Genomic DNA, 26,111 nt, shown 5'->3' with positions numbered 1-26,111 from the left:
GAACTGTTGATGGAATATTTATGTTTTCCTTGGCTGTGAAAACTGGCGTTTCTCTAGGTTTTCAAACGCTTTTGACGACGGCGGAGCACCCCGCCTGCGACGGACGCCTCAAGTAGTCGAGTTCCCGCGCATGCCGACGCCTCGCAGCGAGAAGAGAAGCCAGTGGAACAGGCGACAAGTCAGAGTTGCGTTGTCCCTTCTTCGATGTCCTCCCCACCCCCACCCCCCCCCGTCAAAACCGATGCCAGACCTCTTCATGGCTGTAGGCGTGGACTTCCGAGGCTCGCAAGACGTTCAGAGTTCGCACTTACGAGCCTGAAGGACACCGCTTGCACTGGTCAACAGACGCGATTCCTTCGACGTCGCTGTACGTTCCTGGGGGACATGGCAGGGGATCTGTGTCTCCTGGGCAGTAGCTCCCTCGCGGACAAGCGAACCCTTCAGGTTCACTTGTGCCGGCCGGACAGTGGGTGTTCGGTTGACACGGTCCTGAGGGCTCCACGAGACTTGTGCCTTGACAATACTGTCCGGCTTTGCATGCGAACGGAACGGCGCTTCCTTCTGGACAGTAAAAGCCTTCGGGACAGGCAGTCGCGGCGTTCGCGGAGGCAACGCCGCCTCCACAGAACTTGCCCGGAGGACATGAATCCGTAGGCACTGCGCTGGGGAAGACAGAAGAACACCCATAGTGCGAATCTGCCGGTCGAGGAAGGAAGCCGGCACTGAGTGCAGAGCACAGGGCATGGCTAGATCACGTAGTGCAGATCCTGTATCCTAGGCAGACATACAATATCTCTGCAAGACACTGGACGAAACGCGTCGAGGCGGAAGACAGAAAACGAAAACCGAACTGGAAATGGCTCACGTGGAACGCGGAACTCTGGGGGCGGAACTGAACACTGAAGGACGAGAAACGCGAGGGGCTACAAACGGGACAGGCAGAAAGGCAAGAAATCCAGGAAAGCATGCAGTCGAAAACACGAGGCCCTCCGCGTTGGAGGGCATGCACATGCACCACGCATGCATGGCTGAATCCAGTGAAAGAATAAAAGCCTTGCTCCGCGAGAAAGATAAAACGGGAAGGCGTACAAACAACGAACTACAAAGGCTACGAAGAAAACGTAAACGAAGTTGAAGGCTTCGCAGCAGCAGCCAATGGAGAAGCGTCGTTGCGCAAATTCTAGACGGTCCAGGCACCTTCGAGTTCGACAGCTGCTTCTGCCTTGGCTTTCAATAGAACAGCGTTTTGCATCCAAAAAATACAGACAGACAGGTAAAGCTGAAACGTCCGGCATGCCTCAAAAAAGAAAACGTACCTCCCCATCCTGTCACAGTAGGAGCCTGGGGGACATGCGAGGCATGCAGAGACGTGAGGGCCTTTTGATCCCACCCCGACAGTTCCAATCGGGCACTCTATCTCTGCTTGCGTTCCTGCAGACAAAGAAAAACGAGGAAAGAAACATTTTCTGCTTCTTCCAAATATCATACCCTCAGCTGCAGGGATTCCTCATCACGTGCAGCAATAGATGCATATATATATATATATATATATGTATTTTCAGTTTCCCTTCTGACCCCAGCAGCTGCTCGTCTGTTTGCATTCACATGCGCATGTGTCTCTCTCGAGACAGATATGTGTGTAGAGACAGAGCTCACACATCTTGGCTTAAGCATATGCTTATTTCCCTGCATATGAGAGGGGGATATACGATTACATAATATAATATATATATATGTATGTATAACTATCAAACATGTCTGCGTCATTGTCGCATCTTGGTCTTTTGTTTACGTCTGTGGTGGTGGAGTTTCCGTTTCGGGTGCTGGTTCATCGGTTTCATTTTCGTTACCTGTGGGGCAGTAGTGTCCAGCGCTGCAAGCCTGCAAGAACTGTTGAGCGCTCGCCGCACAGAGGAAGCCTCCAGGGCAGGGTGTGCATGCGGCAGAGCCGTCGACTTCTGCGTAGGTCCCCGCGGAGCACGGCAGAGCCTCGACCGCCTGTTGGGGACAGTAGTGGCCTCTTGGGCAGAGATGTGTGGGGTCTCTGTCAACCACAGATCCGCGGGGACAAAAGTACCCTTCAGGGCAGGGACCCGTGGGGGCTGCGAGGCCCGGGCGATCGCAGTAGAAACCTGAGGCCGCGAGAGAGTGCAAAAGACAGCGAACAAAAAAGGACGAAAAGCAGACAGATGTGGATGGAGCGTTTTGAGACCGTACTATCGGCACCAAGGGGACTGTGTCCTCCGAAGAGGAATCTCTACGCAGGAGGCACCAGTTGACGGGCTTCCCTGAGGGATCCTGCTGGGAGAGATCCATCGCACCAGAGACAGCGAAACTCCAATGAAGAACCATCCGACGGTTTCCAGGCAGACGCTTCCTGGCCTCGCTCAGGAGCGCTTGAGGTTGTCTCCAGAGTCCCCAGGAAGCTGGGAAACGGTGAGGAAATGCAGCACTGAATGACGACAGATCTTGCAACAATGTCGAAAGGGAAAAAACCATTCTTCGAACGAGTCTTGTGCACTGGAGTCCATCCCCTCGATCTCTGGACACGACCTCGACAATGGTATATCTCTATCCCTCTCCACACCTGTCCCTCTATCCCCACACAGTACACGCATATACATATATATATATATATGTATATATATATGTATATATATGTATATGTATATATGCCCGGATGGACATCCACAGAAGTCGCTGTTGCTCTGTTTGTGTACCGTTAACTCTGGCGTTTTTCGACATCGTCGTTGTGTAGGGGACCCCTCCCTGTTCTTTGCTTTTGTATTCTCCTTGCTAACTTTAGTCTGTGCGGACGTCATGTCTGCGTTATGAACCATCCCTGAGATCCTGAGAGAGACGCCGGTACCGTGGACTAGAGTCATTTTTCCGGCTGCGTGTGAAGGAGACATCGGGAGACGAGGCCTGACCTTTCTCCGCCAAGCACACATTTCATTCTCAAGGAAAAAAAACCTTCATTCTTCGCTTCACACTCTCACCCTCAGTGCACTGTTGGCAGGTCGCTTCAGATACAGCTTTCAGCGTGGAGCTGAACATGCCTTTCGGGCATGGCGTTGGCGTGATGGAACCCTGCGGGCAGAAATGCCCCGCGGGACAGGGGCCGCTGACTTCCCCCGCGAGACTCCTCCCTGTCGACACGATCTCAGGCCTCGCCGATGTAGCCGACTGGACGCAGTAGTAGCCTGCGTCGCAGAGTCCGCTTTTATCTAGGAGACCTTCGCCTTCACAAAAATGCCCCGGAGGACACAGTTTGCATTCATTCCACTCGCGTAGGCCCGGTCGGTCTCCGTAGGTCCCCGCAACGCACTTGAGAGCTGCGGCTACGGCTTCGGGGCAATACCAGCCTTGGGGGCACTCCTCAGGCGCCGCCATGCCTTCTCGAGGGCACACCTGCCTGCAGGGAGAAAAGAAATGGTCTGCGAAGGCCTGGTACGCGTTTTTGTCCACTCCCCAGTTCTCTCTACTGGTCCGGGGATGAGAACGGACGCCTGCAACCTTCACGCCCAGGTGACCCTCGCTATCTAGGCACGTACACATCTGGGTGTCTCCACGTATGCATACACATAATCATATTTATGCAGAAATTGGAAACTGTCATGGACGACTTTACCTCCCCGTACACACCAACTCGCACGAGGCCTCAAGGGACTTTCCACACTGCGAGGAGTGACGGCGCTGGAGGACAGAAGACAGAGTCTCCAGAAAAAGGCTGTTGCGAACGAGAACATAGCGACAGATGCGTCTGCGGCCATGAAGAATTTAAGGACACAACCGTGTGCCCGTCCTGTTCCTTCACATACATGTTTATATATATCCAAACAACCAAGCAGTGAAGTGCGTAAGTCTTCTATATCTATCCTTCAACCTGCACAAATATATATATATATATATATATATACATATATATTTAAATATTTATATACTTGCATATGACAACAAATGACATAGAGCTCTCACGTCGATGGAATTCTGACAGAAACTCTTGAATTGTTGCAGCCGTGGTCGTCACACATCAAGTTCAGGCCCGCATATATTTTTCTGAGCAGGTTTCTTCATCGTTCGTTTCGCAGGTGTGTGAGCACAGCGAGGACCACAGTGACAACCACTGCATACGGCATTTCGCTGATGTCTGGATGGAGGGGACATATGTTAACAGATCCCTACCCGGCAGGACAGGCGATGCACTTGTCCATTCCTTCCTCCGGGGCGTAGTAGCCGACCTCGCACGCAGTTTCCTCGGATGCGCCCGCTGCAGCAAAATGTCCAATTGATGCTTTTCTTTGCCTGCACCACGACCAGCAGAGAGCAACAGAAGACGCGAGCTATCGCAGGCGTTTCACTGCAGAGACTCAGGCTCGCGAAGAAGAAGAGTCTCCGTTCTCGCTTTTGCCGAGGAAACCAAAGGTGAAAAAACGTTGTGACCAGCGAGGTGGATTTCGCTGGCAGATGAATCCAAAGCATGGGCGAATACAAACCAACGTTGATGAGGAAGAGAAAGTGGAGGCGTTCTTTTCTTTCTTCCCCTCGCCACTTACTTGACACTGTTCCGCTTGTCTTTTCTCGTACGGCCTTTTTCTGTGCCTCGGGATGTGTGTTCTCAATCTAAATGCGTCTTGTGCGTCTCATGTCCTAGTTTCGGTGGCGCGTCTGTAAGTGAAAGCGATTCCTTCTTGCTGTGTTCTCTCCTCCGGCAACAAGGCTCCAGAGACCTTCTCCCGACTCCGGATGCGACCCTCCAAAACGGCGCGAGTCCTCCTCTCTCGTGCCTCACCATCCCTTTTCATGCTTGAAGCGGCTTGCAGAGAAGGCATCAGACGAGCGACGTGGACAGGAGGACTGTGAATATCTTGCGTACAAGTGTTGACTCTCTCCAGGCATGTTCTGGATTTCAACGGGGAAACGCTTCGCAAAAAGGAAGATACCTACGTCGCGCGCGAGGACTGCTCAGGACAGTAGTGGCCGGGGCGACATTTGCCATCTGGCGTGCTCGAGCCGCTGCCGAGACAGAAAGATCCGGCTGGACAAGGTTGACAGGCGTCTTCGTTTTCAGCGCCTTCATCTGGATTGTACGTCCCTGGCGGGCATGGCTTGACAATCACAGTGCCCTGCGTAGAAACAGAGACCAGAAAGCGAGAATGCATCCGCGCTTGGGCGTCTACCCTCACACCTTAAACGAAAACACACACAGCCGTCTGTGGAGTCTCTAACTCCCCTTGGCTTCCCCTTCACCGTTTTAACAAGGCATTCATATATATACATATATATATAGATAGATAGATATGCATACAGTTATGCATATATATATATATATATATTTGTACATTATGAACATGTATAAATGTAAGGAAGCAGTCAGGGCACGGGTGGACTGTAACATGCGTTCACTAAGGGGCATTTTCAGAGTCTCTGCGAAGAGGCATTTTGTGGGAGAGGCCCGCTAGAAAACGAGGATGTCTTTGGTTTTGCGAAAAAACCATTGGAAAGAACTCACATGCAACTAAAAGGTTTGTATACATCAGACTCGACAAATACGGAAAACAGACACATGCATTCATCTACGGATAAATACTCTCTGCTGGACTCTATGGAGACACGGGGAGGACAGACCAGTACGCAAGCATTTCTCTTCCAGAGCGAGACGAGGAGACAAGCGTTCCTTAGTTCTCTCTGCGCGGCTGCGGCGACATGAGTGAGCAGGTTGGAACCCAGAGAAAAGAGGCAAATCGCGAAAAGGAAAAGACAACAAACGCCTGGCAAACACTTACAGCAACGCAGTAGCCTCCGGCAGGACAAGGAGATCCCGTAACGCCGTCGGTCGGTCGCGGGTCCGTTGCTCCGGCGATACACAAGAACCTGGCGAAATCAAAAAGGAAAGGACGGAAGGAGAACATCCGTCATTGCGGCCGCTCTTGATTTACACACGACTGTGTTTTGTCGGATAGCAGGTCCCACAGCGTCTGTGACATGCCCCAGAAAGAGGCTTCAGAAGCGTCTGGGAGACAGATCAACCGTGAGCAAGAGTTGTTTTACCGAGACATCAGAGAGTGCTAATGAACGCGAACAGCGAGTTGTCTGCACTTAAATAAGCAAGGGTGCCCGGACGTAGAATCCGTTCCATGAAAGAAAGAATCGCGCTTCATTGATGCAGTCCGAGAACGCTCCTTCGAGTTCCATCGGCCGAGTTACGCAATCGAACGCCCTCGCAGGCGACACAGAGAAGTCGAAGCTAACACACGAAAGAAAAAATATCCAGAGCCTTCGATCGGAGAAGAGGGGCACAAGTGAAGAAGACGAAGAACGGAAATCGAAGAGATGGACAAACGAACGCCTTTCAAGACTCTGCTAGGCTTCACAGGGGCCTCCACGCTGATTCTGCGCGCACATGTGCAAGTTGGAAGTCTCGTCGTCTCTCCGAGTTCGAAATCCTCCGATAAATATATATATATATATATATATATATATATGCATACATATGTATATATATATATATAAATATACATATGTGTATGTAGATGCTTCTTTGTCTGCCCGCCAGGAGATCCTCATGCATAGCCATATGGAGACAAAGAGACTAGGAATTGTCTCGATCTTGGAATGTTCAGCCTGTGCTTTCGTTCTTGCCTTGCTTCTGCACAAGGGTCCGAATCGCTCGGCCGCTTACCCGGCGTCGCATGCGCCTGTCACCGCGAGGGCACCTGCAGCGAGAAAGGAGAAGAGACAGAACAGCCATCGTGTGTACGCAGACCCGGTCGGGCAACCCCAGGGGCAGAGCGTCGATTTGAGCTCTTGACGAAAGGTAAAGCCAGGCAAATGCCAGTCGAACAAAAACATGCGCCTGCTTGTCTGCATACATGCAGATAAATGTGCAGCCTTCTACTCAGTATAGAGAAGAGGCTGTTTGTAGACCTACGACAACCAATCTGAGTGAGCACATACCCATACACACATATACACATATACGCATTTACAAATATGCTATCCCCACACGAGCATCCCGAAATATTTACAGAAATAGAGATATATGTATAGTGACGGCAAGAGGAGTCTCTAAGAACCTCTATATGTCTGCAGATCTGATTACGTATATAACAACTCTATACCAGTGTATACATGTATACATATATATATATATATATGTATATATGTTTAATATGGGGAGCTGGATGCTCGGTTTCGTAGTTGTGGCCAACGGAACTGAAGACGAGAAGACACCCTGTCGAGTTGTTTCTTGCCACAGTGTCTAATCGGATCCAGATGCAGTGGAAAGGAGCGATGCACCCGGAGGGATCGAGACCTTCGGAGAGGTGGAACCGAAGAGCAGCAAGGCTATATTTGTGTATCTGTGTGTTTCGGATTCGAAAAGTCAAAGCAGACTTGCACAGTGGACCCTGTGTCTCTCTGCAACGCACCAGGTTCTGTGCAGTAGCTGCCTCGAGGGCAGAGATCGCATTCTTCCGCCGAGGAAACGCTTCGACTGGAGCTCAAGGTCCCCGCAGGACACTGGGCGGCTGCGGCAGAGCCCAGGGGGCAGTAGTGACCCTCAGGACAAGGCTTTGGATCCAGCGAAGTGCCTGTCGAAGAGTCGTTCGGGCAGAAGTAGCCTGGCGAGAGCAAGAAAGAACATGGCAAAGCAGGACGGAGGAATCGCTAAGGTGTGTCTGGCGGAGTCACGTCGGAAATAATGCAGCGATCGGTACGCAGGTCAGTCATTCGCGCTAGTCAGTCTTCGGTGGGCGAGTCTGCGCCGATCTGAATCGCGCCAGATTGACGGTGCGCCTAGCCGTTCGAGTTCTGCGAAACGCTTATGGCTGTGAGAACTGAGTGATTGATGACAGAAAACGGTTCTTTCCGCGCCCGGGAGCGAGACCGTGCAGGCGCAAAGAGAGACTGGGTTACCAGTCGAGCTCACGAGGAGAAAGACCGAGGTCGAACCGTGTACAGAGACAACGCGGTGATCTGACGAACCGTGTCGGGGAAGCTTCCAGCCGCCACTCCTTTGCTTCCAAAAATGGAGGAATGCATGCAGTTTTTCTCATCTCTAGCCCGCGAGAGGTTGAGTCAAACAAAAGGCCTTTCAAGGTGCGAATCGGCAGTGCATCTCGCAGGAGGTGCTCCTTAGAACACAGGCGTCTTCCGCTCTAGTTTTTGAATGCGTGTCTGAAGTACTGTGTTTTTTCGCTTCAGGGATGCAGTCGAAGTTATAGGGTAAATTTACATTTACAGCCCATCACGTTAAGAGAGAGAGAAATGGCTGTTGCAATTTTTATGTTTGATGATGCTTTTCTGTCCAGACGAACGGGTGTCACGACGCAATCCAGGCACCGAATCTGCCGGACTTTTCTTTCTTCCTCATCGCAGGCGTTCAACTTCCACTCGCCGTCTATCTGCGTTTTGGTCTGCACTTTGATCCGGTACTTTCTTCTCTCTCCGGCACCCTGTGTACGCTCGAGGCACCCGAGATGTCACTTTCTTGTTTCCTCCCCACGGCGTTTTGTGCTCGCGTTCTCTCACCCGCAGGGCAAGGGAAGCAGTCGGACTCTGCTGCACCCCCTGGGAGTCGCCTGCAGGAAAAACGAAGAGTCGCCGCGCGCGCTTTACTTGTTTCGAGGTGCAGAGCGTTGCTCTCGCGCCTCCGCTCTTTTGTTGACATACGCCCGTCAGTTCCCCGGACATGCACAGATCCAGGGTAACAAACAACACACTGCTAGGCCGTAGTGCACTCGCCGAAGTACTTGGATGCGGACAAGAGCCGCTCGTCACGTGGAACAGATGCAAACGTTTCTTTACGACTAACAAGAAAACGCCGCAAACAGTGGCTGCGCTTCCTCGAAGAGACAAAACGCAGTCGACTTGATCCAATTCACAACGGTGACGTTGGCCTCCCAAACACGGTGCGACGTCCACGGCTCTGTCTGCCCCGTTCCGGCCCACATTTCGCCATCCCTCTCTACACATGTGCGCCGTTCAGGTGAACAATTATACATATATATACATATATATACATATATACATATATATGTGGATATGTAATTGTATATGTAAATGTACATAGCTTCATGTGAAGACGAGTCGAAGGTATATGTGCGCTTATGGACTTTCTCTGGTGCAAAAAAGGCAGATCTTCTACTTATCCGGAGGACAGGGTACTTCGGACAAGTACATCCATATACGCACGTATCTGTATACAAATATATATATGTATATATGTATATATATGTATATATATATATATTTATGTATATATATATATATATATATGTATATGAGTGGCCTGCGTGGCTGCGTGTAGAGATCCGTTTTCGGAGGGTGTGTTTACCTCGAAGTTCCTGGGGGGCAGACAGTGCCTCCGTCGCTTGTGCCCTCTGGGCAAAAGTTTCCTGCCGGGCAGAGCTGGAGCGGTTCAGCCGCTCCCTGTGTGTCGATGGAGTACCCAGCCGGGGCCGGCCGGCATGCGTCCGCTGTCGCCTAGGCCGACCTCCGAGACAGACAAGAAGACAAGGAAGCAAGTGAGAAGAAAGAGGAGGAGCAGGGTACGCAGGAAGCCTTTGGGAGGGTGGCAAGAAAAACGCAAGCATGAAGAAAGACACGGAGCAAGACAAGAAGTCAGATGGAAAGGAAAACGCGAGAAGCAAGAGAAACAGAAAAGACTGGGAAGCAAGGGACACAGACAGACGACCGAAGATGAACAAGGAACACCAATCAAGAAAAAACCGTCGTTCCTCCAAACTCAAAACAGTTGCAAGTCAGAACCTACTCCACCCCCCCCGAGACGCCTCTCATGGCTTCTTTTGTCCTCTCCACCAACGTCGATGGCGGCACAAAAGCACACGCATATATATATATATATATATACGTATATATATATATAAATCTGTGTAGTTTGATTCATGAAAGAGGATGTATGGTGTACAGGACCTCAGAGGTGCATTCATCTTTGTCGACGGCTACAAGGCGTGACCCGCAAAGAGGGTACGAGCGCGGAAAGGCTCCTCGAGCCTGCACCCTTGTAGATACAGATCGCATTAGAAGGGAGTCTGGAGACCAGGTGATGATGGGAGAGAAGGACCGAAAATTTCGAAGAGTCTCACCTGGTGGAGTTCATGGTTGTACGTGCCTGCAGGACATTTCACAGGGGCGTCCGTCGCCTAGCACGCAGAGCACAGAGCGGCGATGGAGCAGAGGCAGGTGAGCGCGGCAGGAACATGGAGGAACATGGAGGCAAAGCCAGCTGGACACCAGGGGAAGCTCAACTTTCCGCTGTCACCTGAACGTAAGGTTTCCAGTGGTGTGTAAACTGTCCCTTTGCCGAACCGCAAGCGCGCCAGAACCAGGAGCAGACCGCAGTGTCCAGCACTCGCCGACGAACGCGTTGTCTGCATAAACATCTGAGACATGTCTTTGTCTCGACGAATCCAGGACAAATCCAGGACGACTCCAGGACGACTCCAGGACAAATCCAGGACAAATCCAGGACGTCAGCGTGCAGATGCGTCTGTGGAGATGCGTTTATTGCCCCGGGCTCTGCTGGCACTTCACCGGAGGACTGTGAGTCTGGCATTGCGTCCTCAGTTTTGACTGCTGGCTGCAAGGATCTTTGCCATCTGAAGAGCTGTGGATGCCTGTCCCTACATTGAACCTTTAATTGTTGAGTCGCTCGTGGAACGTGTCAAGTAGTCATCTTGTGTAGAGCGTCAGAGGTTCTTCTGAAGGTCTGAAGCCTTCCCAGTTCGATTCAAAGTAGAAGAGCAAGGCGATATGGAGGAAGCGCCGAGGCCGTGCTGGGCGATCCTGGGAACGCGCCTCGTCCTCGAGAAGCACCCATCCGGTCTGGATAAACGTTCCTTCAAACCGCATATGTTTCCTGGAGTGAGCCGCGAACATCTCTGTTCCTGCGGGCCTCTGCTTTCTCTCCCTCCTGGCGCAGCAAGACGTTTTCGAAGGAAACGTCGACTTGGTTCACACAGTGAAACACCTACCTCCGGGCAGTAGTGCCCCCGTGGGCAGGGGTGAGATCCGAGACTCGGCTGTCGATCGACGCCCGACTCGCACCAAGTTCCCGCGGGGCAAGGCAGCACAACTTGATTCGTTTCATCGCAAGTCTCGGGACAAAAGAAACCTTCTCTGCAGGGAACTACGACGCCGTTTAGAATCATCTCGCCAGGCTTGCTGACCAGCGCCGCCTTCGCCTTCGACAGCGACCCCCGAATGCACTGGCCGGACGTCTCTGAAGCGACGCGGACAGCGCGACAAGAACGGATGCACAGCGAAACGGACCAGCTTCCGCAGGGAGGTGGACGAGACGGAGACGCGACATGACACGCGGAAGTCAAAGGCGGTGAAGCGAAGAAGAGAACAAAGAAAACGAGAGAGGACAGGGAAGCCAAAAACGAAGAAACGAAGACAAAGAGGAATCGGGAAGAGGGGAAGGAAAGAGAGATGAGACGGTTACAGGGGGAAAATGCAAAGAAAAAGATTTGAATCGAAGAAGAGATGCAGACGAATTCAAACAGAGACAGGTGACGAGGAAAAAGGGCCGCAACCAGTGAACGCCTCCTCCTTTCCTTCAGTCGATTGACGGAGTGGGCGCAGACCAAAGTTCCAGAAACGCCGCAGTTCGACCAGAAAGAGCAGCGTCTTTTAATCGAACAAAGACGAAAAGCACAGACGTCACTCCGCGTTTTAAAGGCAAGTGGCAAAGCAGGACGCCAGAGCGAGAACAGCGAAATCAAGCATTGAAAACGCAGAGCAAAAGACCCAGCAGAGCAAAAGTGGAAGACGCCTCCAAGCGTCTCGCGTTCGTTCTGGATCTGCCTCACAGACTTTCTCTCCAAGACCTCTTCGAAGAACGAACGCGACTGTGGCGAGCCTTCATCGACAAATTCTCCCCCACCCCTGACACCTGTCTCCGTATCTTTTTTCTTCTTTCCCTCGATTTCCTTCTGTCTTCTCCCTACACTTCTGTGCAAGCGACTCCGTTGCCGCTCTCTCGCGGCGCCTTCTCTGCGCTGTGAAGCGAAGTCGCCCGCTTGTTTTTTTTCGACTCACCAGGCACAGCGGCGGGCAGACGGAAGTCTGCAACGACGGAGTGGGTGACGGGGAACTGTCCGCAAGGACTGTCCGTTGGAAGCGCCACAGGCTGCCAGTTGTCGCCGGTGGAACTCCTCAAGAAGCCGCTCGAGTGTCGTAGAAGAAAGGCGTCGGCTTGGACGTGGAAGTCGGAGATGGGGAGGCTCTCGGGAGGCAAGTTCCTCGCCCAGCCTGCGAACGACGCGCCTCTGTCGGTGGACTTCGACACTCCCTGCGTCGACGCCACAAACACTTCGTTCGCTCCGCGACTCAGCAAGCGGACGGCCGCTCCTCTGAGACTCGTCACGCGAGTGAAGCGCCGGCCTCCGTCGCGGCTCTGAAAAACATGCGCAGCTGTCGCGGCGACGACCATGTCGCCCCCCGGAAGCACCAGGAGAGCCCGCACACCGGCCAGGGCGCTTGTCGCCGAGATCGCCTCGAAGTTGTCTCCCGAGCAGAAAACGGTCGAGCTGTCTCCGACGCAGAGATACCCCGAGACAGGATCTGAAGCAAAGACCGTAGCCGACGAAATCGCAGGCGCCACCTGCGAGAACGACCACCCGCGATCTTTCGAAACCCACAGTCCCGCGCTCGAAGAAGAACCTAAAAATCAACAAACACGCTCACGCTCACTCAGCACACCCACGTGCAAAAGAATAGATACAAATTTATATATATATATATATATATATATATATATATATATGTAGAGAGAGAGAATGAGTATATACATATATATATATATATATATATTCGTGTGCATGTGGGAATATTTTTGTGTATTTGTGTATGTATGTATGTGACTCGAACATGGACGGTGTAACAACGAACCAACCCCTCCTTTCGCAAAAATACAGTGATGGCGAACGGATGGAGATACACAGGCTTATAGGCATGGATAGATAGGTGTCAATGTAACCATATGCATATACTTGTTGGATAGGTGTAGGTGTCGACGTCTATCTCTCTCTCTCTCTATATATATATATATGTATATATATATATATATATATATATATATGTACATTGTGTGTGTATGAATCAGTATGACATATGTTTGCAGCCTGAACTGATGGGGGTGGTGGCAGTGGCCTGAATAGGAAGACTGATATGGCCGATTGTTCGTTTCGCGGGAGGATTCCAATTCTTGAGGCTCAAGGTTGCGAAGACCGTTCCCCTGTCTCCACTGGTGCGGGCTTCCCTCGTGGAAGAAAGGAGAGAAAGAAGTTCCAGAAGAAAGGAGAGAAAGCAGACGACACAGCTTTTCGTGGACGCTCTGACCTGCCCACAGTCGGTGGTTGCCGTAGCCGAGGAGCGTCGTCTCTCGAGGGAGTGTGATAGGATTGAAGCTGAACAAATTGTCTACGGACACGACGCCCTGGCCCTCCGCCGTGACAATCCAAAACAGGTTGTCTCCCTCGATGATCGACGCGAGAGCGTCCGAAGGCAACCCCCGGCCATCGGCTTTTCTGACATTGGTAAACAGCGAAAAATCTGCAGTTTCTGTGCGACACAGCCCGCCACCGTTCGTCGTGAAGACTGTCTGAACGCCTGAAGCAAGTCAACCGAGAGGTCCAGCAGCGCAGCGAAGCCACACAATGAGCTTCAGTTCACTCTCTGGGCTCTTCCTAGACTTCACAACGAAACGCGTCCATCCCAGAGTCTCTTCGACGGTCGAACGGACCTAAAGGATTGACTTAAAATGCAAAGCCGTTCCTCAGTAACGATGGAACAGCGCCATGTCCCTTCCCCCAACTCTCTCTCGCAGTCTCAAAATGTCTCTCCATGCACATACGTAGCCCTATTTCTGGGTTCCTACGAAAGCCCACGCCTACAAATATGCTTAAATATATATATATATATATGTGACTTTTATTGTCCCTGATGGAGACGAGAATGTGTGAATTCCTCCAGCACAGAAACGGCGAGTCGGTGCGTTTTTTACTGCGCTAATGTTCCGTGTTGCATTTCGTTTCCCCCCGACTCACGCGGAGGCCCAACCGAAGGAAGCATCGAGTTTGTACGTATATTCGGACACACATCTCAGAGCGAAACATAGAAACTGTTTAGAACCTGCATGAGCAAATATCTAAGCATAGTCGTACCTACATGTATATATATATATATATATATAAATATGTATGAATGTATAGGTAGGCGCCTTTTCATGCTTGAGTCCTAGACAGGCCTAAATGTCCAGCCCCGAAGGTGCCAGAACGCACTGTGTTGTTTTTTCTCTCCCACCGCCTTTACTTGGTGGGTCTACCTAGACGCGCATTTGGAAATGTGAACCAAAAACTGTATTTTGGTCTCAGAGAGAACGAAGACGGCGCAGTCCGCCTCGACCTTCGTTTCTTACCTGCTTCGCGCGTCCACTCGCTCGCGAAGATGCGGCTCGAATTGCCTGCAATGCCCGTATTGATGCTGAAAGAGTCTGGCGGGCACGGCTCGGCAGTTGTAGGAAATGTCGGATCTGTCGGTGGTGTCACCTTGCAGAAATGGCCGGCAGGACCTGAGAAAAACGGGGACAAGCCAAACGGGGACGCAAGCCAAGCGATTGTTTTCAGGTCCCCGCGAGGTCCTGCCGAGTCGCGAAACGAAGGCGATAGCCGCCCGGGCTCCCGATTGCCGCAGGTAGCCGCGCCCACTCCTCAGCGCGACACTTGGAGTCACACCGAAACCATGCGAGCAGATGTCTATGCTCTTGAGCGAAGCTTTTAGAAATAACTCGAGCAGAGGATGCATCCGAATGCATGAACAACTACAGGTGTACGTGAGCAAGTGCATATGCATGCCCAGGAAACGTTTGTCGGCGTTCGGACTCCTCGGCAGACTAATTTGGTCCGTAGGCAAACATATATACGCGGATACGTGCGAAAGACGCCACTCACAGTTCTTGCCGTTTCACTGCTGGAAATATATATATATATATATACATATTTGTGTGCTGGTGGGTGTGTGCCTGTGTGTCTGTTTGTGTCTGTTTTTTTTCAGTTCTTCACGAGTTTAGGGGGAGCGGCTATTGGACGCTCTTCTGTTTCGAGCTTACAGTACAAGCAGTCTGCAGGTTCCTGACCCCCCGGTTCAACGCCGTACATGCCAATGGGGCACTTGAGCGCCTTCGCTGCGTTTCCGCCTGGACAGTAGGCGCCTGCGGAGAAAGTTGAAACGCAAACGCAGTTTGGGTCAGGCAATGCCAACACTCGCGCTGAGAATCTAAACAGGCCGGGATTTGGCACGAATGCATCCGTGAACATTCCCGTTTGTATCGGTGGCCCCAGTCCACGAGCTGCGAGACGAGTGATCAAGAAACGAGCAACAGTAGAAGAGGGAAACGCGAGTCAGTGGGCTGCTCCTCGCAACCGGCGAGTGTCTGGGAATGTTGAGGTCCAGACCTGGAGTGGACCGCCACAAGAGTGGAGATCCTCACGAAGATGCATGCACGAGGCTTCAACGTTGCGCCAAGACGGATCCCTGATTGCCTTCACATGTCCATGCCAAGACTCTGGGCACCCTTCTTGCGCTGGTACCTGCTGTCGAGTTGAGTCTGCTTCCACATGAATTGAGCCAATCCCCTGATCCATACATTTATACATTTATACATATATATATATATATATATATAAATGTATATATATGTATGTATTTTGATTTCTGTATAGGCTCGGATGTGTATACGTGTCCTGCATTCGTTTTTTCGATGACTGTGTGTGTCGACATGGAAGGTGAGGAGAGAGGGGAAGGCGTTGTGTGACCAGCTTGTGATCAGGTCCCGACTGTGAGCGCATCGACCCCTCTGTCGTTGCCTCTCGAGTTTTCCGCTGTGGCTCTCCGTGTCTGTCCTTCCTGTCTCGTCTCCTGCGTCCACCTCTTGGCGGTCGCGCCTCCTCACCGGGCGGACAGGCACCGGAAGCTTGCAGCGTATGCAGGCTGCTGCCCTGAGGGCAGTCGAGGTGCTCCGGACACGGCCGACAGTTGCGCGCATTCGTCATGTTCGGCGAGGGAAACGCATAGGGCGCATACGTCCCCGCTGGACAGGCTGCGGGCCTTTTGGCCCCGCGTTCGCAGTAGTGACCCACGGGACAGAAGCCCGGCCGCGAGCGACCCCCTGTCCCTTTGCCGCAGATGTACCCTGCAGGACAAGGCAGGCAAGCTGTCTCCGTCGCGCCGCCGACCTGCTCGTTCATCGTCCCCGCCGGGCAGGGATTCTCGAAAGGCGTCTTCGCTTCCTGCACGCAAAAATGTCCTGGGGGGCAGGCGACAGGCCGCAGCGCCCCCAGGCCAGTCCCGGCCGACCCTGGAGCCACCAAGCTGCACGCGGCTCCCCCTGAGGCGAGCTGGTAACTCCCAGCGCGGCACGGCGTTTCAAAGATCGCCGCAGCCGGACAGGCGTGACCAGGCGAACACTCGTGAAACGTCTTCATGTCTCCGCTCGCCATGCGACGCCCGCGAAAGGTACCCGCCGGCGACTTCGACAGACGCACGTTCGTTCCAGTGGTCTTGCACTGACTGAGAAAGGACAGAAAACGCAGAGCGAAGAAGCGAAGGGGCGTCCAAGTAGAAAAACGGCCCGAGCCGTTTTGGAAAACACCCAAGGGGTCTGAGCTTAAAGAAGATGTACATCAGGAGGAGCTGTGCCCACAAATGGTGAGGAAGAATCGACACGGGTGTCGGCTTCTGCGGTGCCTGACGCGTCGACTCAACTTGTCCAAGGACGGCAGCGGGCGGTGGTCCCTGTGCGAGGCTGCGACAGAAAACATCCGAAACGGACTCTGACGGAAAATGCGAAAAGACTGTTTTTCTCTCCTACAAAAGTGCCTGCTGGAGAGCGGAGCGTGCAGACGGCAAAGGCGTTGCGGTCGATGCATGTCTCGGTCTTCAGAGCAGACCCTGTTGAACCTACCAGCCGTGGCAGCAGTACTCGGGAGCGTTGGCCCCCGGCATGTAGATCCAGACGTCCGTCAGCGTTTCGGGAGTTGCCAGGTCGACCCCAGCTCCGAGTACGAGCTCCTGCCAAAAAGAAAGAACAGGCAGGCGGTGAGCATCCCGGATGCGGTGTCTGTGCGTGGTGGGGTGACGATCGACAGTCGCTTCGCACCCGGGTGGCTCTGAACGAGACTCACAGTCGCTTTGTGTCTGCAGGAAACGCGCAGGCTTTTTACCCCCTAGTGCCGCTTCCAGAAACTATGTTTCGCTCGTGTCCGGTCCACGGCGCGGCCGATTGTCCTGAAACGAAAAACTGGATCCCTGAACACGAGCGAAATGTGTGCATCGACATGGGCACCCCTCGCTGTGTGGATGGGTGCAGAGAACCGACCACACAAAGCTCGCGGACGCGAAGATACCATGGACGTGATTCTCCACTTTGAGAAGCGAATCCCCGGGACCGAGTGTGCTGTCCCCTACTCGGACGCAGGAAGCGAAACGGATTCACTTTGTCTTCCATACCCTCTCTCCACCGGGGTGTCGCCTGCGCGCCTCTCTCGCGCGTTACCCTCTCTGTCTTTCTCGTTTCTCGATCCACTCCCTCCAAGCATCTAGCCCTCACCAATCGCCGTATACTCGCGCATTATTAGTGGTAGCTTTCTTGGCTGAGTTCCCTTTACGTCTCTGTTCGGCAGACTCGGTTGCACGCTTTCCTCTTCTCCGACCCACCTGCCTGCCCGTCAGCCCCCGTCGACTGCGGATCGGACGCGTCGCAGTGAGCGAGTAGGGACGGGGGAGTCGCGGGTGGGCGCCCTGGAGCTGCTCTGCGGGGCAGTTGGCCCCGTAGGGGCACCGGGGTAGGCCCGCAACGTCCCCGTCGATGCCGTGAGGCTGGAAGACGCCGGCCGCGGCGGAGGAGGGCGCCGTGGGGAAAAGGTTGACGAACAAGTCGAGGGAGGGGAAGTCTCCGTGGGGAGAGCACTCGATCTCGTACGTCTCGCAGAGGCGCGCGGGTGCGTTCCTGGAGGCGCCCCGGTGGAATGGTTGTCCTGGGAGATCTCGCAGAAACATATGAGTTCCGGTGCTGGCTGCGTACGCGCCGCCGACGAACGAGAGACAGTCCTTGCCCTTCATGCCTGGAGGCCGGAAGAAGCCGTTCTGCGTGCAGATCAGAGGGCCTGTGACCCGCGGGTCCGAGGCCCCGGTGGCGGCCCGGTTCATGGGGACTGGGTAGCAGCGCGGCGAATTGAAAAAATCCTTCCTGGAGATAGAGCCCTCGGCGCATCTGTAGTCGAAAGGCTGCGACCAAGTGCCGACCAGCTGAATGATCCCTTTGTACTGGGTAAATGGCTTACACTCGTTGGACTCGTCGTCGGGGTATGTGTTGTTCCACCCTGAGAAACAGTCCGTGTACCCGTAGTCAAACATGACTCTGTGATACGCGTCCCCATGCGTTTGCCCCACGGCTTCGAACTTCTTCGTTTCCATCACACCAAAGCCTTGCAGCGCGGGGAAGCATGCAGCCAGCGAAGGCCAAGTGAATGATCCTTTCCCGCAGCGGAACGTCGCCACCTGGGTCAGCTCCGGATACGTGTGGTACTCATCCTCGTACTCGAACTCGGTAAGCGACAAGCCTGGAAACTGCATGTACGGCATCGTCTTGTCATCGCGACGGTACAGCGGCTTGCAGGAAAGCGTGCACAGGTCCGCAAACTGGTACTCCGCCATGTACATCCCCACGGCGCAGTGCGGGCCTCGCTGCGGGTACGGGTCCCCCCACCTAACGCACAGAGCGACAGGGGAGAGAGAGACGAGGGAAACAGCGAGAGAGAAAGCGAATCAGAAGCAAAGGTAGGAAACGACTCGACGTGACGCAGAGTCGCGCGTGAGCGACTCTTGGAAAATGGCGTCAGGCCACCCAGAAAAAGTGAAAAAAAGTCGAAAAAAGGTCACTGTGGGCTCCTATCTAGGAGGGGGGCTTCAAAACACAGCGCCCGATGTAGCTGGGGCAGACGAAGAAATGCAGTCAATGAATCGATGATCATTCGCGTATGCAGTACGGTCTTCTGGATCAGTTCACGTAGTGATGCTCCACCAGCAAGATGCATCTGATGTGGAAGATCCGCAACGATCTTGTCCTTTCCTTCTCGATGGGTGTCACGACTATAGTGAATCTAAAAGGTCTCTCTGTGCCCCTCGAAGAACAATGCGTGAGGTCGGAAAAGAAGGGAAGAAGTTTTGGTTGCGGCGGATGTCCAGGCAGGGCATTCCGAAGCGACTTTTATGGATCTCTTTCTCTCGCCGAGTAGCTTCAGATACGAGCTTTCGCATGCACAAACAAATGTCGACAACGACTTCCTCTCACGCGTGCACGCACAGGCACCAACACACACATGTGCATTTAAAACTCGAAATGGTCGACGTTTCTTTCGCTATTTTCAAAAGGCCTCCTGTCCTCGACCCCAAACAGTTTGGCCCTCGCCTTCCTACAGCCCCAGAGAACACACGGTGAGCTAGCCTTTCCCAGTTCTCAGGCAATGCAAACAACGACGCCGAACCGTCTATCTACAGATACACCAAGCAGTCTACACGCATTTATTATCTCTCTACAAACCCACCAGCACATCGATAGCAATATTATCTCTCTACAAACCCACCAGCTCATCGATAGCAATATTATCTCTCTACAAACATGTCGACATCTCTACAGTGTTTATCTCTTGAGAAGTACACCTCAGTATATCTACAGTGTGTATCTCTTCATAAATGCATCGACGTGTCTACACTGGTTCCCTCTCTCCAATGCTACAAATAGACCTACGTATCTTCTCCTTGTAACAGCGACTGCAAGAGATACTTACAGTGTTCCAGGCACCTTCTGATAGTCCTGCGCCTTGACCGCCTCTGCAAGGCGCGTCAGCGTAAACGCGTCTGACTCTGAAGAATCCTCGGAGCCGCTGAAACTCGTTTTCTCTCCCGAGTAGTTGCAGCCGTGGCCTCGGTCGCAGGGAATGCATGCCCCCATCCCGCGCCTGTCTTCTTGCATGCCTACAGGGCACTGCCGCCCTCCTGGAAAACGGAGGCGCATGAGATACACAAGGCACCGCAACTGTTAGATTTGGCATCGTGTCGCCTTCCGGTGTCTGTGTGCATCAGCAACAGTTGTCAGAAAGTCCTTGGCTCTATTAATGCACGAGCGTCTGCGCAGTCGCTGCCCCTCGGCACTGTTGATGCTTGGTTAGATGTCCTTCACCCCTGTATGGAGACGATTGGGGCGTCCGGTGTTACGTCCAGGGCCCGTTTTCATGCGCCCACTTCACTCTGTTGCTCAGTTGGAAACTGGAAGACGGAGTCGCAGTAAAGCGCAGCACGAGCGGGGGCATCGCAGTTCTGCGAACTGACGCTTGATGTAACGAAAAATGCATTGTTTCTGTTCACACAGACGTCTTTTGCAGACTTATATACACCACACCTGATTGGCCCGAAAGAGCACAGGGCGCGGGGGATGCCGGACACGAGCAGATATGCCTCTCGGGATCCACACGATTGACGCAGACTTCTCCATTGGACTGCTTCAAAAGGTTGAAGACGCTGCTCGGCATCAGGTGGTGCCGGCTTGTATTCGAGGTAGAAACATGTGCAGGTGTGCACACCGCGTCTCAACAAAGTGCATGCACTCGAGTTCTCGATGTTTTTTTCAGGGAAGAGGAACTGCCCGGTCGAGTCCACAGGAAGAGTCCTGGAAGGGGACTACATCAGTATCTCTAATTTACAGGCATGAACGTGGATTTCTCCCCGAGTGTCCAGAGTGCAGCCTGGAGAGAGGCAACCCCACGCGCGTACACCCAGATGTGACGAGCCTAACGAAACCGCGGGTGCATACCGGCTAGCGAAAAACGTACGCAAATGAAGGAATGCGGCACATGCGTCACATGGGCATGCATCCACGGAGTACGCATATACGCAGACTACGCGTTGCTATTCGGAACGTTTGCGCTTGAGATGTTTAAATACTCGCGGAAAAGCTGCTCGATTTCTCCGTCGCTCTTCGACGATAGGCGCACCGTTCCACCGTTCCATGAACCATGTGTATAGATCTCTGAGAGGTGGGGAAAGCTTCGAGTCATAGCGTGTAGAAATCCACCACTGACACGGACCGATATGCAGGGACTGAAGTGTATATCAACGAGTAGCAGTCGACCATCCCATACCGGTTGGAGAAAACACTAGGTCTGTGGAAGATGATATGGAAACGTATCCAGTGTAGAGTTTAAACTTAACGCAGCCCACGCTTCTAGGGCTGCAAGAACCAATTAAATGCAAGTAGAAGGTCTCGACAGACAGACCGACTGGTTCGTGGCAGTGAATGGATGTAACGTCTAGAACGAGGAGACGCTGCATTCGCCAGCATTGGCCGGGCCTCGCTGAGTGCTGGAGACGCAAGTGTCGAAACGTCGAATGGCAAGAGCGTCTCCTTTTTTCAGGGTGATCAAGCGTAGTCTCGGAGGTGAAAGACGGAGAAAAGTGGAAGAAAAGGACTTTTCTGTGTTGAGCAGTGGAGGCGCCTTTCTCCCCTTCCGGCCGTACCTACAACCACGGTGAGGACGCTCGAGGGGAAGATCTGCGGAGGTTCTTCTTCGTCTTCGCTAGCCCACAGACTGGCGGTTTCCAGATTTTCTGCGTCTCCGATCGGCGGTGCCAGCCGGCGAGCACTTAAGAAACAGCGAATTTCAAGCCCGTTCTCCCCGCGTTTTTGACCTCGTTCTTCTTCCAGAATTCTGCTGATGTCGAGAGCTGCGACTGCCCAGTCTCGCTTTCCTCTTTTCTCTTTGCCTTTGCGAGAACCTTTCAAAGTCAGACGCACAGTGTCTCGGAGCTCTTTCGAGGCCCCACCCATCCCTGCGGGAAACAGCCTGCACTTCCCCTCGACAGCATAGACCTCATCGGCGTCCGCTTCGCCTGTCTCGCCATCCTCTCCCTCTTCCGGCGCTCCCAGTTCTTCTTCGTTTCCACTGTGCACCTTGCTTCTGCGGCGTCTTGCCGAGCTTCGGCCGAGACCTGGAGTTTGCTGAGGGCCTCTCAGCTTCGCCCTGAGGGCGACAAGATAGCGCGGCGGAGTTTGGCTCTGGATTTTGTGGGAGACGGGTATGAAGAAAGAGAGTTTTTCGAACAGAATGACGGGACCTGGCAGATCCCAAGTTCCGCTGTCCTCGAATGTTCGCCCGGCGTCTCGGCACTCGCCGCTCTCGAGAGCCTTCCAAGCTCGGGGCGCTCCCAACATCTTCTCAGGCTCTTTCGGCCCTCTCTGCGGAGCTCCGTTTTCCGTCTTCTCTTCTGAGAAGGACGAAGAAGCTGTAGAGTGGTCAGGCCTCTTGCAGGCTTCGCGGGTCCCATACACGGAGAGAAACAACGCCTCGAGACTCTGCGCTGGGGTCTCTGTCTCGCACTCGCCTCCCGACGGACCGTACGCCGAAGCAGGAAATTTTAGCGAGAAGAAGCGACCTAACGGAACAGAAAGCACAAAATCGTGCCACAGGATAAACAAGAGAAAGAAAACACGCTCAAGCGCATACATAAAGAGATATGCGTCCCCTCCCACACACATACATACACACACATGTGCATATATTTGTCTATAAGCTGGTGTGGCCGCGACAGTGTGTCTACCGCTTACTGAAAGTCAAACCGTCCACAGGGGAAATGTAACTGGCCTAGCATCCCTGCATTGCTCAGAACTACGCGTGTACCATTTTTGCCTTTGTAAAAGCGAAGGGAGGAACACACCAAGGGCAACCCGTAGGTCTGCCAGCTATCTGGTTCTCCAGTTGCGCGGTTTAGTGAAGAGAGTTGAAGCTGGGAGCGCCCGTCGTGTGGGAGACGCCCGCGAGGCTGGTCGAAATCTGTTCTGCAGCGTGTGTATTTTTAGAGGGCTGTTTTCCCTGAAGTGCTACTCTAACTTTGTGTGTGGAGTTTGAGTGTTTTTGTAAAAGTCGATACCTACGCTCTGCGGTTCAGCACGGAAACTGTAATCGTGTTGCTTTCGACGTGACTGTTTCAAGAATTGATTCTTGGAAAGCAGCGAGGAAACGTCTCGCAGAACGCTCGTTGCCTCGATGCTTTCTTCCCGACTCACCTGCTCCACTTGTGGCGGCGCCAAGCATCGCGGCGTCCCGAGTAACATTTGGGAGGTTTTCTGCCTGAACGGGGAAAACCTCTCGGGCAACAGTTCCTGTGGGGGCAAGATCGACAAGGGCGGCGATGCTGCAGTCAAAGAAAAGAGAAGTCGAGGAGGCGGAAGAAGACAAAATGCGTTCTGAGGAAGTGTGAATCCCCGACGCTCAAGAACCGTTTTTCCACTTCAACAAATGCTCTTAGAATACAAGGAAAAAGCCGCACGCATAGTGCTAAACGAGAAGACTTCCATGATGTGTTGGGAAGAAAGGACATCCAAAAATTCGGAACTTCCCTTCTTTTACCTAAACAGTGGCGAGTAGGATTAGAAGAAACCTGTATCTGTTTACCACTTAGGAACGGCATTTTAAGTTGCTAAGCTAGAACTTCAAACAAGAGGAGTCGGCGTTATCGAAGCCGCCATGAAACCGAGAGACGGAAAAATTCGAGAGTCAAAGGGCAAGAAGTCCAAGCGCCGGAGAGGCGAAAAAGGAACCTGCATAAAATACGTGTAGTCGGCTTCATGTGAATACCTGCTTTCGACACATTCAATTATGTGGTTTGTTGTATTCTTGGCTTGGATATAAAGACCTCTGCTTTCCTTTTTTCATCCCGTCTAACGCTCTACTCAGTCTCTTTGAAGAGATTAAAAGCTCGGGAAAATGCAGAAGTAAAACAACGACAAGAGGCCAGTGAGACTCCATGCTCGAAAGGAGTCGAAACAACCGCGCTGTGTGGTGTGTCAGGCTGGCCAAAGAGCTACTGCGGTTCACCGGCAGTGTGAAGATGTTCACAAGCATACGCAAGGCTCCACACACCAGGATGAGCAAGGTGATACAACTATGGAACAAGGACTCAGTGCGTTATTGAGAGACATAAACACGAGCGCAAAGATGGGGTACCTCGATACGGCGAAAAATCTCGAGAAAAAAAGTGCCACTGCAGTTGATAAACCGAAGTCGCTGGTATGTCGCGTCACCTCTCTCTTCGTCCGGGAAAATGCCCTGCCGCTACAGCTGCCTATCAAGTGTCTGTTCTGTGCGAGGGCCCCGCCGGTGTGCTCTTTAGAGAGTAGAAGTGTAATCCTCCCCACAGAGCTCTTTCCGTGTGGTCTCTGTTCCTCAACTCGTGAATGGATCCCCCCGAAGAACACAATCCAGCTCGACTGTTCCCTCGGTTCTTCTACTGTTGATCCCTCGACTCCCTGGACAGACTGGCGACTTCCGTTTTCTTCGTGAGAGCGCTCGAGTCCCGAGTCTCAATTTATGAAACTGCTTTTACAGAGGTACTCTGATTCGCTGGAGTGGAGAGAAGCGATAAAAGAGTTACTTGCTGCCGTAGGTGGGGTAACTTCACTTTCCGGATCGTTGGGGCAGACATGGGCCGTCTCTAAGGTTTCTCTACAGCACGAACCCTCACCCCGTCTGAATGGTGTTTTTATGCAGGGGAAATCTTGGTGACTTCTTTAACAGAACTTTCTGTGAATAGCAGAGTCGAGGTGGCCAACGGCTCGACCGAGGGGACCTTCACGAAACGATGCCTCAAGGCTCGAAAAAAAACTCGAGGCCTGCTAAAACTAATAAGCAAGGAGTTACAAATTCTATCTCAGATGGATGTACATTCGCTGCTGACTACGTCAGTCAAACATTCATTTAAATGATAGCCATGATGAAATCTCTTACACCCAGTTCTAAGTGAAGAAACAAGAACTTCCGTGTGCAACTGCTTTAAAGTTACCGATATAGTGTACGAGTGTCGCATCTCTGCAGTACACAGTCGCTGCTCGCACAACAAGAACTCATCGACTCAAGGAGCACAAAAGGACTTCACGAACCTGGAGGATAGCTCGGGCCTTGATTCAGCTTGTCTCGGCCTTCGCGGATCTGGAAATCCCTCCAACCCCGGCCAGCGACAGAAGGCAACTTTGTCGCGCCGGCTGCGACTGAATAGGCATTTCGTGGTTCGCGCAAGGCGAAAGTAAGATCGGAAGAAGCCTTGAGGAGGAGGCACTAGAGGAGTGTTTTCAGCAGCGTCAGCTAACAAACTGTCGTGGTTCTGCGGAGAAATCTGCAACACAGACGCCTTTCTCTCCGCTGAGGGAGGCGGCCCCGACGACGCGGGCGACAAGTCTGCCTGGAATGTCGAGACAGCTTCTGTTGGGGCTGCCTTGAACGACTTCGAAGCTTGACTACCCGTTTGGTGAGTGAGTGAATTCGATTTCTGTTCCGAACGATCTGTTCTGCTTTCGACACCGGAGTCAGGCTTTCTGTCTAGTGTCTGCTCTGTGTCAGCTCCTGCGTCGGCATCTACTGCCTTTCGCGCCTCCCATGTTGTCTCTGCAGCACGCGCCCGGGAGGATGCTTCTCTTCTCTTCTCAGACTTCTCCTTTTCCGAAGCTTTCACAGTTGCCTCCTCGCCTCCTATCAGAGTCTCCGGTGCTTCCGCGGTCGAGTTTTTCAAGCCCGACAGCGCCGAGGGCGCAGCGGAGCTGCCCCTAATCGTGGTTGAGACAGGCAGCGATTTTCCTTCGTCCAGTAAGGCTGCGGAGTGAGTGCATTGAAGAAAGAAAGCGAAAGCAAAAACGAGCGAAAAACAGAAAACTGGAGCGGGTTCTGCGGTTCGTTTACGTAGGCGCCTCGCCGCCCGCGAGGCAAAGACCGCGTGCCGGTCAACGACGACCTTCGAGGCGAGTGTCATCGGTGAGAAACAGAGAAAATGAGAGACTGAAGGCAACCGATTTCGCAACTGTTTCTCCACTAACAAGCAAAAAAGTGAGTGGGAGGCGTTGCACCCCGGAGGATGTTTAGACCCCCCGTATGGCGCCCCTGTCGGCATTGGTGTTTCTTCAGAGTGTTTTTGCAGGGACAAACGAGTGGTGGAACAACGGTATACGGAAAAGCAATGGAAACGATCGCATTCTATGTATT

The 26,111-nt window shown here is 52.8% G+C and overlaps 2 protein-coding genes across 2 annotated transcripts in view; both read right to left on the bottom strand.

Moving 5' to 3' along the window:
• TGME49_207480 (GCC2 and GCC3 domain-containing protein) overlaps positions 1 to 20,059 on the bottom strand; it is a gene marked incomplete at both ends in the record, with an annotated part of 47,531 nt that extends 27,472 nt beyond the window's left edge. Inside the window, 21 exons of the mRNA XM_018779393.1 lie at positions 312 to 662; positions 1,317 to 1,431; positions 1,851 to 2,132; positions 3,000 to 3,415; positions 4,186 to 4,305; positions 4,948 to 5,126; positions 5,787 to 5,874; positions 6,683 to 6,716; positions 7,431 to 7,622; positions 8,533 to 8,582; positions 9,338 to 9,486; positions 10,110 to 10,166; positions 10,998 to 11,245; positions 12,067 to 12,690; positions 13,369 to 13,638; positions 14,447 to 14,599; positions 15,137 to 15,238; positions 15,980 to 16,596; positions 16,991 to 17,097; positions 17,743 to 18,793; positions 19,875 to 20,059. Coding sequence (XP_018638512.1) covers positions 312 to 662; positions 1,317 to 1,431; positions 1,851 to 2,132; positions 3,000 to 3,415; positions 4,186 to 4,305; positions 4,948 to 5,126; positions 5,787 to 5,874; positions 6,683 to 6,716; positions 7,431 to 7,622; positions 8,533 to 8,582; positions 9,338 to 9,486; positions 10,110 to 10,166; positions 10,998 to 11,245; positions 12,067 to 12,690; positions 13,369 to 13,638; positions 14,447 to 14,599; positions 15,137 to 15,238; positions 15,980 to 16,596; positions 16,991 to 17,097; positions 17,743 to 18,793; positions 19,875 to 20,059 — 5,390 coding nt within the window. The remainder of the gene's footprint in view (positions 1 to 311; positions 663 to 1,316; positions 1,432 to 1,850; positions 2,133 to 2,999; positions 3,416 to 4,185; positions 4,306 to 4,947; positions 5,127 to 5,786; positions 5,875 to 6,682; positions 6,717 to 7,430; positions 7,623 to 8,532; positions 8,583 to 9,337; positions 9,487 to 10,109; positions 10,167 to 10,997; positions 11,246 to 12,066; positions 12,691 to 13,368; positions 13,639 to 14,446; positions 14,600 to 15,136; positions 15,239 to 15,979; positions 16,597 to 16,990; positions 17,098 to 17,742; positions 18,794 to 19,874) is intronic.
• A 1,443-nt stretch (positions 20,060 to 21,502) lies between these two features.
• Positions 21,503 to 25,881, bottom strand: TGME49_207470 (hypothetical protein; the record flags this gene model as incomplete). Its single annotated transcript, XM_002369520.1, has 3 exons — positions 21,503 to 22,515; positions 23,147 to 23,274; positions 25,019 to 25,881. 3 exons carry the CDS (start codon positions 25,879 to 25,881, stop codon positions 21,503 to 21,505), a joined length of 2,004 nt encoding a protein of 667 aa, XP_002369561.1.
• Between the last annotated feature and the right edge of the window lie 230 nt (positions 25,882 to 26,111).

Source organism: Toxoplasma gondii, chromosome Ib, assembly GCF_000006565.2.
Source record: "Toxoplasma gondii ME49 chromosome Ib, whole genome shotgun sequence".
In the NCBI taxonomy this organism is placed as follows: domain Eukaryota; phylum Apicomplexa; class Conoidasida; order Eucoccidiorida; family Sarcocystidae; genus Toxoplasma; species Toxoplasma gondii.
Note: the sequence above shows the minus strand (reverse complement) of the source record. Positions and strands in the feature narration are given on the sequence as shown.